Genomic DNA, 13,172 nt, shown 5'->3' with positions numbered 1-13,172 from the left:
ATCGATTGGGATACAAAATTCAAAAAGAAACTATTTTATATTGAAAAAAATAATAAATAGTTGTGTAGGATTGATACATGCCAACATGAAGCCTCTCAGTAGTGATGAATGTTGGGCTTTGTCATGGGGGGGGGGGAAGGCACACCCTGGGTCAATTATAATTATAGTCAAACAAAAAAAAAATCTTATTATTTTAAATTTTAATTGAAATTTTATTTTATTTAAATAAAACACTTCATAAGCACTGGAACCTAGGGGCTCAGGCCACACAAGCCATCTCCTTCCCCACGCCACTTTCCAAGGTCATAGAGTCCCTTAGTAATTTGTGATTATTCGTTTCAATCCCACCCTCCATGCGTGTGTACTTGTGGGTTGTATAAACGGTTGTCTAGTAATTTTTTTTTTTGTAACAGAGCTCCTATGGCACCTATGCTGAAACATTCTTTCCAGAACAAGTTTTGCAAGCTCAACCATGCACTATCGGTGCAAATGAAGCTGGGTTCAAACCTGCGCTGCGAAACCACTCAAAAACCTGTTTTTAGCCACATCAAAAGGCAAATTTTGACAGAAAACTGGTTTTTGCACATTTGGGCACACAGTGGAGCAACGGGTCTGGATCCGGCTTTACGGACTGCCTTCCATGCACAGACAAAACAGATGGTAAAATACAATGGAACCTCTCAAAGTGAACACTTTCCATTAATGGAAATTTTTTGAATTCTGTCAACGAACTTCAATTTACTTTTAATGCTGTACAACCTAATACTAGACACTCCTGGTTAGCAGACAAAATTCAGGTTCCCCAGGTGTCCATTATGAAGAGGCTCTACATTGAAAAAAAAAATTAGAAGGAACTTATTGCTTAGGAGTGCAGAAACCATCGTCAGGTGTCCAATCTGCATTGCTTTTCCCACCATTCCTCTTCAATGAAGTAATAGCTTTCCATACTTTGGTGGTACAGCATAAGGCAGAAACACACTGTAAAGATATGGAACTCTCAATTTGTTCACACTTATCTGAATTCTGTCGTGGATCCAGAACCCCCTTCCAAACTTGGGGACCAGCACTACAATGCAGTAGTCACAATTCACATATTATTTATACTTTTCAGATTTCTTGATTCAGAAGTTCAGATATTAGATGCTTGTTATTTGCTCATTCTTGTGCTCTGCCATCGGCTTCGATCATGAGCTTGTCACAGAATTCCTTTCAATTCGGCCCACATATTTTGTCGGAACATTTATTAATGATGAATGATGAATCAATTCAATCACCTACCTCTTTATACTGTATAGTATCCCTTCTCTTGAACTCTCTCACATGTGTACATGAATTTATCATTATGGGCAAAAAAGTTGAACACAATTTCGAAAAATAAAATTGAGTAAAATACCACAAGAAACACACAAATTTTTTTTGCGAAGAAAAGAAAAGGAAAAAGACACATATTTGAAGAATAAAACTATGTCTGTAGTATTTAGAGCATCTTCTGTAGCTCCGTAGTTGAATGCGGCCATCCGTAGAAACTATGGACAAACAGTTGGCAACTATGAGAATTCAAGGTTCTATTTATAGTTGGTTTAAAAGATATGATACTCGTCAAAATGAATGCAGACTGTGAAAGGCTCTGATTCAGAGGCCAGTAATTTTGAGGAATAAGAAACGATGGTCATAAGGATCAAATATATGTATGGGTATTAGATGATGCAGACTATTTTTAATCTATGTAAATAATGTAAAATATCCTGAACTGCATGGCTGGGTTATAAAATGTGGTATGCGCTGATGACACTGCTTTTGTGAAATTACTGAAAAAATTACTTGTAGACAATGTAGAATGTCATACTGGAAAAAATTTTGGTTTGATAAAAACTAAATACATGAACAGAAAATGTGCCCAGGACCAGAAATTTTGTTCATTATGTCTGAAGGTTTATAATAATCTGGATTTGCTGTAGTGGATACACATACACATCTATTATTGGACATTGATAGGTGCTCACCTTGCACAGTGACAGCCATAGAATGAGTAGCAGGGCCACCGATCCCATTCGTTGCGAGGCATTCATAGGTTCCTTCATCTTGGAAATCCACTTTCCTAATATTCAATGTTTTCCCAAAGTTGATGGTAGAAGCACGTGGCGACTGTAGACTGCCACCTTTCTTGGACCACTTTACTTCAGGAACTGGTCTACGGTTCAAGGTACGAGTTATTAACCACATATGAAAATGGGGATGAAAATAATACAGACTCTAAGGAAAGAGACTTTCTGGATATTATTGCAGAGATGAAATTCTGGAAGGAAATTTTTTTGTCTCAGCTGGGAATCAAAGAACGGGAACCTGGCGAAGACAAAGAACTTTCCTCTCTGAAGCTCATCCCAGCACCAGTACCTAGAAAGTCATTTTCTTTGATGTCCCGTGGGCCAGAAAAATAATGATATGTAGACAATGTAGAAAAACCAAAATGTGGTGAGAATGGCAGCTAATACATGTTCCAGAACTATATGAAGTTCCTTTTTCAGTAGCACAAGACAAAAAATAACCTCATATAATGGAGGGAGGTTGCTCACCTGGCAAGACAATTTTTGACTTTCTGCCTTGACAAGCAAAGCAGCATCCATTGTAAGAGGTTATTATTATTATTATTTTTGCCTTTTGCTACTAAGAAGGAATTTCATACAGTTCTGAAACATGTATAGCTGACATTCTCACTATGTCATCTACACGTCTTTATTCTGTCATCTAAAAAATAATCTCTTCCTGAAAAACAACATCTCTCTCAATACAGACGCTATACATTTTTATCCAGTTGTAACAGTAAAAAAAAGTGGGTGTTAAGCTTAAAATGGTTTATTTTTGCAAACAGTTTAACTAAAGCAGCAATATACTACATCAGTAGCAACCAAACTTTTAGAAGTGCAACCTCCTTTTGACAAGAATTTTATTGGCAACTCCCCTCCCTCCCCCCATAGGGTGATCATATATCCCATTTCCTGGGACATTCATGATTTTTTGTCAATGAATGTGCATTAATTTCCATAATTACTGATGAATGAAATCCAATTATTTTTCGATATTTAGTTGGAAGAACAGTTTTATTGGGAAATTTCAAACTACCCACATTTCTTTAGGCTTTGAATCCTGAGAAGGGTCTCATCAACAGAGCCGCAAGTTATGACGGAATGCCCATCTTGCATGCCATAATGGGGAAAAGGGGGGGGGGGGTAACCAAACTCGGGGTCAGACGAATGACCCTGGTCATCATTACTGACTGCAGAGTCCAGTGCGAAAGTATTTTTGTATCCCTTTTGTGGGAAGAACAATTTTAGTTGATTTGTTATATTATTTGAATATTCATGGCATTTTTATGGTTGTGGAACACCACAAAATTATTTTTCAACAATAGGAGTATTTTCTATTATAGCAAGAATACCCATGCACTTCCCACAATAATTTTATCTCACCCTCCCTCTTATAAATACAAATACAAGGCCACAACAGGCAAAGTGCCCAATGAGGTGGCTGAGAAAAAGATGCCCATAACAAAATATGGATGTCATATATTCTCTCCCCAATACAGTCGACGCTCGTTGCAATGACCCCCACATCATAGTGACCATTCCATTACAATGCCCAATACGATAAGTCACACAGGAAAAACTATCATATATATTTTACTTTTGATATAATGGCCCTCCCAATATAACACCCATTTTCGACAGGATGAAGGGGTTCGTTATATCGAGCCTCGACTGTCTTTTTAAGCCCTCCAACATTTCCAATGACTTCCTTTCGATCAAAAGAGCTTCATAAACGACACAATACATTATTAATTGTTCATAATCTAAAATGTAGAAATTTCCCCCCCCCCCCACTTACACACTACTCATCGTGTGTTCTGTGTTTTTAATTTTTAAAATATGTTAAAATAGGTGATTCTTTCTGAACCCCCCCCCCCCCCCCGTAAAACTATTAACTTGATCTATTTATTGATCATTGCACATGTAGAATTTGATAAAATTACACTATACGATACATGTATAAGCATAGGCGCTGGAACATGGGAGGGGTCTGAGGCTATTTGAGGCTCCTCCCTAAAAAAATTATGAATATACAATGGAATGCACCAATCCGCCTCCCACATTCAGGTTCTATATAAGGGACGAATAGTGATTTTTAGCCCCTTCAATGTTTTCTTCGTGCCTATGCCTCTGATGGTAACAATATGTTCAGCTGAGTTGAACCATTTTTTAGTTTTGACATATTTTTTCTTACATTCTGAAAATAAATTTCTTATTCCGACATTTTGATTTTTGGGAATCTCTTGCGACCCTCCCTGGTTCATTAATGCAACCTACACTTCGGGAACCACTGTACTACATGACTGTTTCTTTGAATAAATACATTTATTAAAATAAACTTTTTGCATACTTCAGCACAGATTTTCAGAATAAAAGAAATAAAATTCACTTACGTTCCACCATAAATACAGTGCAATTCTAGCTTGTCGCCTCTTAATGCGATAGTATTTGTTGGTGAAACATACTGTTTGGTTGGTGGGTAGTTCTTTGGCGCTGAAAAAAATATGAAATTTGAAAAAAAATAGCTTTATCATATTCACTTTGCACTAAAGATATCATAAAAACATGTAATTTACTTCTGTTTCTCTGTTATTTAATTCTTTAACTCTGTTTCTCTTTCTCACATAACTGGTTGCAAAATGCTTTTTTTTCCTTCATATTATTCTAAAAAAGGATTTTTTTTTCAGTTTAAGCAAAAATCTCAAATTTTTTTTCATTCAGTCATTGTGCGGAGTCAGAATGAAACTGCCTGATGTTTAACAAATTACAATTTGTACTTTTTTTTAATGTATGGTATGTCCCATAGATCCCTTGAGGAAACTCTTTCACAGGCGAGAAAAAAAAAATTCAATAATAAAAATAGGCTCGGTGGAAGGACCCTACAGTCCCTTGGGGTTACATAGTGCATGTAATATATGAATGTGTATTTTGAATCTTTGTCTTTGTGTAATTTATGTTTGTATTTGTATATTATTATTTGCAAAAAAAAACTGTGAATCTGGAAAATTAATCATGAACTGAAGATTTCTTTATCTTACATTGATTTGCCTTCAGTATAGCAAGTTCATTGCAAAGAAGCTCCGCACGTATGTGGATCCTTTTGTCTATGATCATTGATCAATATGGCCTGATTAGGGCATTGTGAAGTTAGTATGGAAATGGGGTTGGAGAGTACACACCCTCTAACCTCCCGCATAGTCTAGCACAGTGTTTCTTAACCTTTTTTTGTGGCCCGCCTTTGAACCATATTTTTTTCTCGTGGCTCCCCTGTCTTACCCCCAGAGTTTTCAACTCTCACCTAGAAGCAAGACACTTTATACGTATTGAAATGATTTTTTTCAGTGAATTTATACTGAACGAAAAATTTGCAAAGAAAATTGGCCTCCAGACCAGTAGCCTAGAATTTACTGATCTCCCCGCTAGTCCGAGTTCTATCAGGACCATCTCAATATCATGCCCCCCCCCCTCCTTAGGCAAAGTGATGCTATGGTAGTCCCATACTTTAGCTGGAAATAAACAGCCTACATATTTCCTATTTATTTTCAAAATTAATTGTACTATACAAAATATCATAAGGTGGGGTCACTTATGGGCATGAGGCCCCTCAAAAGAGTGGGACTGACAGAGCTACAGCCCGAGGCCTAATATGGTTTTCATCTTTTTTTTTTTTCATACAATAAATTTCATATAGGGAAGGGGGTCTGAAAAATTTAGTCGGGGACTTGAGAAAAACTCCATCCTAGGGAACTTGTTGCAAAATGTAGGCGGTGAGGCCTGGGTGGGTCCATGCCCTAAAGAAGGCCCTGGTTTTATGGGTGGTCTTGTTGGATTCTCTCTCTCACTGTAAGTGTTAGTCACTAATATAAAAACTTTATTTCTTCACACCTTAATTTTTCTTCTCAGCTCTCAAAACCACCTGTCATGGCCCCTGCCTCCATTTTCTTCTGTGGCCCCCTTGAAGTATCCCAGTACCACAAGGGGGCCATATGGGCCCCGGTTGAGAACCACTGGTCTAGCAGACTGTTAACAATAACTACAGAGGGAAAATATCAGAGGTCTTCAACCTTTTTCTAGTCGTGAACACTGCCTGTGCCCATCATCAAAAGAAGAGCAATCTTAGCAAGTTTGACATACGAATGCATAAAATCAGAATGATTTCAATCCTTGAATATAATTTGTATAATCAGGAGGTTGATTAAGTGCTCACGAGCATGAAATTAGACAATGTAGATAGAGCACTATGGGTGCCTAAGGGAGCACCATGGTGCTCACGAGCAAAAGGTTGAAGATACCTACAAGTCGGCTTCAAAATGCCTAAAACTTTTCACTGAAAAAAGACCTGACAACTTAATAACAGATCAACTGGCATCCTGATAACTATAAACAAATTTTTTCCCAGGTTGTGATATAGGTCTGTTCTGTCCTTTGCAAAAATTATAATAAAACCAGAATAACATTATTTGTGACTCCAATAAGCAACGTCAACTGTAATTCGTTTTCAGTAAAAGAATAGTATTTCATAAAACAAGGGAAAAAATCTAAAACTCTTCATTTTACAGTGAAAATTATACTCACTTCCAGATGGTTCTACTCGTAGAACTATCTGGTTTCCAAATTTGTACTCATTTCTAAACAGCGAGGTGACGCCACAGGCATAATGGTAATCTTCTATCGCATCTTCCTGGGTTACATTTGAGAAATGGAGGTTTCCAAGGGGATCAACGGATATTCTTGAGCTGCAATCAAAAGAGGATGAAATTATTTCAACCATAAATCACACATGGTTATTTAGAACAAGGGGAAAAAATTGAGCATATCTATGTTTGATGTGATTCCTGAAAAATGGAAATTATGCATATAAAACTCACTCATTGACGGTGTGAAGGGTTCCAGTTTTACTCTGAGTGACCCAGAACACAGTAGGCTTAGGGTAACCTGAGGGAGGATCACAATCTACGGATAGGGGTTCACCTTCTATTACAAAGACCTCTTTCATGTCTTCATCGGGAAATGAGTTCAGTTCTGAAAAGTTAATGTAAATGTTGTAAAAAAACGACATCACTTACATCCGGAATGAAACCTTAGTAATCTATCATTATTTTCATGAGCCAACACTGAATATTGCTTTGGAAAAACAAAAAGTGTTACAAAACAAATTTCATATACAGTGTGTTTAAAAAATTCAGAGAATGCTTACATAAAAAATTGAATTTCACATGTGCCCGAAAATGTTCATTTTTATGTCAAACATAGAATCTTCCTCTGTCCCGAGAGAGTATTGTATCAATAATACAATTTCTTGAATGTGCCAGAATACAGTGATACCTCAGCCAAGGAATACTTATCACCAATACAGCCAATCATCACCAGCATTATGTCGTTTGAGCCTGATTAATTCATGTCTACCTCAAAATTCTTTGCCAAATGAACCTCTATTTCTCGTTCTGAAAGTTTTTGAACTATTTCATGTAAAAATTCAGCTAAGAGAAAATGCATTGACAGTAAAAGGAGCCTATGTTTTAAGAGTGCACATTGTTCCAGTGCAAGGCTCTTAGCATCAAACAGAAGAGTTTGGACACTCTAAGAGCTTATCTTTTCTATCTCTGCATATCAGACACAGAAATGAACTGACCAAATCACAAATAGATGGGGACATCTACAACCTCGATTGGGTTTTGTCAACACTAGCTTTAGCAGACTAAAATGGTACTGATTGTGTACATAGTGCAAAACAAAAAGGATCTTCGGTATCTCTAATCTTCCCATAGATTTTCATTTATCCAATGTTGAAGCTGTCTATTTTAGCCTTCAGTCAGTTTTTGTCTTTTTTTATAACACTCCTTGGTTTTTTAAAAACTTACCTTTGAATTTCAGGCCATATATGGAACAAATCAAACAATTTTCTACAGAAACATATGGGAAATCACATTTCGGCTAATGAATGTGATTCCGGAACGAATTATCTTTGTTAGCTGAAGTATCAATCAAGACCATAGTTTCCCAACCTTTTTTGTCTTTTTCTTCAGAAATGTTTTTCTCCCATCACCCCCCCCCCCCAATGCAATCGAACCCATAGGATCCTATGTTATACCCGTAGCTTTTACCGCCCCCCTGGGGCGTTAACGCCCATGTTGGGAATCACTGATATAGACCTATTCTTGAATACTGTGAAGACTTTATGTATATCACTAGCAAAAATACCTGGAGCTGCCTGGGTTTTCTCAATATACTAGACACATTTAAGAAATGATAACCCATTGTAAAGAAATAAAAATGTCTGAAATGCATTGTTTCGGAAACCTTGGTACCCAAAGCAGGGTTGTTTGGTTTAAACCAACTGTTTTTTTTTAAAAAACCACTTTGGTTTTTTTTCAAAAAATCAGATAAAAGTTGCCTAAATATCATTTTTTTTCCTTGAAAAATATCATATTTGTTCATTATTAGCCAAAATGTTTCATTTTTACCACATTTTATGTCCTTGGGGTACATTCTGATGGTATATCTTTAAATGACATAAGATTTTATAAGTGGTTTTTTTCAAAAAGTCTCATAAAAGTGGCCAGAATATATATATATTTTTCATATGAAGTATCTTAGTCATTTAAAGTTATACATAAAAGCCAAAATTTCTCATTCTTACAACATTTTCTAACCTTTGGCTACATTCTGATGCTCTATCTTTAGCAAATTCATGAATAAGGATTGCATTACACATCTAAATGTAGTGGTGTATTATCTCACAGGGTTTCTTTTTCCCTTCACGAAGAAGCAGCTACAGTAGTGACACCATCATGCTAGGGGCAGGTGGTCCTATAATACAATAAAGACACCAGCTGTCCTTAAAGGACACAGACTAGTGTACTAGTTGTTACATTACCTCACATACATTTTCATTTTCTTTCCCATAAGAAGTAGCACATCTCCTACTGTATATCTCCCAGTCTTAATATTCAACAGTTGTTTTTCATATTTTCACACACACACACTGTTAAGCCCAGTTAATCAAGGTTCTACTGTATAGTAGTAACAGATTTATGAAAAATAATCAGCTATATACAGGGTGATTATAATTAAAGTTTTGATTCCAAAACTATACAATAAGTACTGATCGGAATGACTTGAAAATTTTCATGGATACTCCTGAAGCAATGGACGTTTCTTTCGCAAAAGAAAAAAGTGCAAAATGTGCAAGTAGATGATGCTGTACTTGGCCAACAGTATAATCTATTTTGTGCAACCACATCATTTCGGCACTTCCACAGCATCAGTGTGCGGATAGAACTTCTATCAAGATGCACATTGCAATACCAGCAAAGCAGCTGCTGAAGACCCATTTTGACAGGATGCACCTTAACCCTTGCAACTTCTGGCTGTGGGGGTACCTCAAAATGTTATAAACAGTGGTCAGATTGCAAACTTTGGTGAATTGCAATCTCTAGCACATTCCCTTTATGTTGGAAGTTCCTCAGGAATATTAATGGGGGGGGGGGGGCGTTTGGTTTAATAAAGCTGAATTGCAAGCACATCCACATTATGACCATGGCATACTCTGATTCTGTTGTTGAACAAAAATTTTTGTGCTTTCAACCTCATAGCCAGAACACATGGTGGATAACATATTTAACATTTCTTAAGTAAGTTGTAGTTATTTGTTCAATTACTTCATTTTTTTGTGATGTGTCCGTGAATTATGGAGTTGTGCAATGCTATAATTAAGTTATAATTTTGCCATGACTGGCTATCGTTTATATTCTGCGAGCAAATTTCCCACATGTTGGATGATGTCATTAATTTTACATTTTTAAGTATTTTTTCCCCCTTTACCAAATAAAATTACATTTCTTCAGGAATATTCATGTCAATTTTCAAGTCATTCTGACAATCGTTCTTTTTTTACAGTGTTTTGAAATCAGAACCTTAGTTATAATCACCCTGTATATCGTAAATCATTGCTAATTAATCTGCATTATTTATGCTTCATTAAATGCATTATATTCACCTAATTTTTATTACTTTTCGCAAAATAGCTTCGTAATTAAGTATACTGAAAGTAACTGGAGAAAAACCTTTATATATTATATGATTAATAATAACATTAAAATAATTTTCAAACACACAGTAATTGAGTTGAGCAAAAAATAATTAAATGACAAAAGTTGGTTTTTGTTAAAATGTAATAAATATTTATTGATTAATTAGCATGGGAATAGTGTTAATTATATTAATAAACATTTTATTTTAGTTAATTATTGGAAGTTTGAATGATTTTTCAGAAATTTCATTGTTTTTAATGTTAATACTATTTAAAACAAAAAAAACCTGGTTTAAACCAAAAAAACCCAGTTTTTTGGTTTTTTTTTAAAAACCGGTTTTTTTACCAACCCTGACCCAAAGTAAACATTCTAAAATTCATTGTTCAGGTTTATGAACCACTAGCGGTAATACCTAGTGCTGCATGGGTCTTCTTCATTGAAGAAGTGGCAAACCATTATAAAAGCATATATATGTCTGAAACACACTGTTTGGGAACCCCTGCAACCAAAGTAAACATTCCAAAAGTCATTGTTGAGGCTCGTGAAGTATTGTTGTCAGACAGTTTTCACTCATTTCAGGCACTTGCCCAGCTCTGAAGAACTTTTAAAGTAGCCTATCTTCCAAGTTGGATCCTGTTTAGTATATGTGCAAAATTTATGAAGATCATCTAAAATTGTAGATTTGTATAGAGAACATATATATATATATATATATATATATCAGGGTTTAAGCTATGGTCGCATTTTTCGCAAAATGCGAAAGAAAATTGTTGAATGCAAAAGTAGTAGTAGCCACTTTCACAAAAATGCGTACAGGAGGTACGAAACGAGTAGACATCGAACTATCAATCTTTACATTAGCATTGTAGTATTTTGCTAAAGCTTTTCCCCCATATTTCCTTTTTTGCGAAAGGAATTTTTTATCCAGCTTAAACCCTGATATATATACACACAGAAAATCAATTTTATATTTTAAGATTAGTGGTTCAACTGTTCATTCAAAAGGAAAAGTAATACTCGAAGCAAAAACCCCTTATTTATAGTATATATTCACCTGACTTCCGAAGGTAAACTGAGTTAGAGACAGCAACGCCATGTACATTTTCAGCAAAGCACTGATAGATTCCTTCATCCTCATCTTCAGGTTTATTGACGATCAACGTCCCACTCCGAGGCTGCTGTGTAATCCTGCTATGCAGGGCAGGGTCAAAGTCTTCACCGTCCTTTGTCCATCTATATCTGTAGATAAAATGAACAATGAAATATGAACCAAACACACATAAAATAATAAGATACAGCATTCCACAGTCACAACAACAACAGGCATTAGATCAGCTAGGTGGCTGCATAATAAGGCCAAAGTCTTTTCTCTTTAAAAGTCCTTAAAAACAGTTATTTAATAAAACTTCCGTCTTAAAAATTTCTTAACAAAAATTCAAAAATTATACATAAGAAGAATTTAAACATTCCATAAGCTTCTCCCCCCCCCCCTGCCTTTCCATAATTGTTTTAACCCCTTCGCTTACAAGATTTTGGCAAGAAATTCAGGTGATCTCTATTTTACGAATGAGTGATAAATATGGTAACTTTGTCCTAAATTAACCACGCTTTGGAAAAATGAGAGGTAAAGGAAGGAAAAAACTCAACAAATGAAAGGAAAACAGTATAATACATAAGTAAGGGGTCATTAAAGTATTACGTCAGCATCAGGGGGGGGGGTTCAGATTTGCTGACTTTTGATGACAAGGGGAGAGGGGGGGTTTGAAGGTTGCTTACGTCATCAACCATATTCTAAGCTGCTGATGAAATTTTGCTGACAAGGGGGGGGAGGGGGTCAAAAATGGCTAAAAATCTGCTTACGTAATACTTGAATGGCCCCTAAGCATAAGAGAAAGGATAGAGATAAGACAGTGTATACATATATATATATATATATATATATATATATATATATATATATATATATATATATATATATATATATATAGGTATACAAAGTAGATTTCTCTCTTTTCATCCTCATGCTACCTGTTCTCTTCCTCTCTTACATGTATATAGTAGAAGGATACATTGTATGAGGGAAATAAAACCACTAGTAATTGTATACGAATAAAAGGAAGGTAACAATAAAAACTTCTCATAAGGTTACAACAATGATGAGGAGAGAGGAAAGAAAATGGAGAGAGCTTGTTTGAATTTATTTCACAGGCATGGACACAATATTTTGTCCTTGAACGTAAAGTGGTTAAGATTGCCCCCTACTGTTGTCCATCACAGGACTAATGCGATTATCATGATTTGTTTTGTGTTGCATATCTATCTCCATAGTTTTATCCCACATGCTCGCTACATATCTTTGTACACTTTAATAAAGTCCATGCCATGCTGTATATAGGATAGCGCTTATAAAATTCCACAGAATATTTTAAGTAAGGTATGACTAAACTTTGAAAGAGGAGGAATGGCAATTTTAAGTCGTGTACATACACAGAGTAGACAATTTATTATGACCACCTGACAATTTTAAGCAAATGAGCGAAGGCTGTTAATAGTACTTCCCTTTTCATAATTTGGTTGTCAGATTTTTGATGCACTCAGCCATTTTTTTCAGTCACCTTATTGGGTATTTTGCATGTTGCGGTATCTGTATTTGTGTATAAAAGTTTCTAAATAAATAATGAAAAAGTAAAATAAAAGGAAATCCCTATAAAAAGGGAAAATTTAGAGGAGAACTACTACATCCAGCAGCGGATTGAAAATGGTTGATGACGATGATACAAAAATTCCAGTTGAATGTCGTGAAAATTCAGAAAGATGTCGGTGATACAGTAACCTGTAATTTCACTAACTTGCTGAAAGTAGCTGGATGATAACACACTTTCCACAAATCAATATTTTGATTATTTTCTGTCATTTTATTATTTTGATAATAAGCCTGCAGCATTATGTGAATGAGCCAATGAATGAATGAACGCCAGAACTTTGCCACTGGACTTATCCTGTTGCCAAGATCTCTTCCAGCCCAGATTCATGGCAAAGTCTGGAACAAATGTGT

At 35.7% G+C, this 13,172-nt stretch overlaps 1 protein-coding gene across 2 annotated transcripts in view; it reads right to left on the bottom strand.

Moving 5' to 3' along the window:
- The window catches only part of LOC149071111 (neuroglian-like), a 195,844-nt gene that overhangs the window by 32,881 nt on the left and 149,791 nt on the right, over positions 1–13,172 (bottom strand). For both annotated transcript variants that reach the window (XM_089248261.1, XM_089248262.1), the window contains 5 exons: positions 11,172–11,356; positions 6,953–7,106; positions 6,660–6,820; positions 4,478–4,577; positions 2,004–2,191 (listed from right to left, as the gene is read on the bottom strand). In XM_089248261.1, the coding sequence (XP_089104387.1) occupies positions 2,004–2,191; positions 4,478–4,577; positions 6,660–6,820; positions 6,953–7,106; positions 11,172–11,356 (788 nt within the window). The remainder of the gene's footprint in view (positions 1–2,003; positions 2,192–4,477; positions 4,578–6,659; positions 6,821–6,952; positions 7,107–11,171; positions 11,357–13,172) is intronic.

This window comes from Pholcus phalangioides, unplaced genomic scaffold, assembly GCF_987345545.1.
Source record: "Pholcus phalangioides strain wild (caught in Gottingen) unplaced genomic scaffold, Ppha-v1.0 ptg000019l_1, whole genome shotgun sequence".
Taxonomy (NCBI): Eukaryota; Metazoa; Arthropoda; class Arachnida; order Araneae; family Pholcidae; genus Pholcus; species Pholcus phalangioides.
The sequence above is the reverse complement of the archived record's forward strand: the minus strand, read 5'-3'. Positions and strand labels throughout refer to the sequence as shown.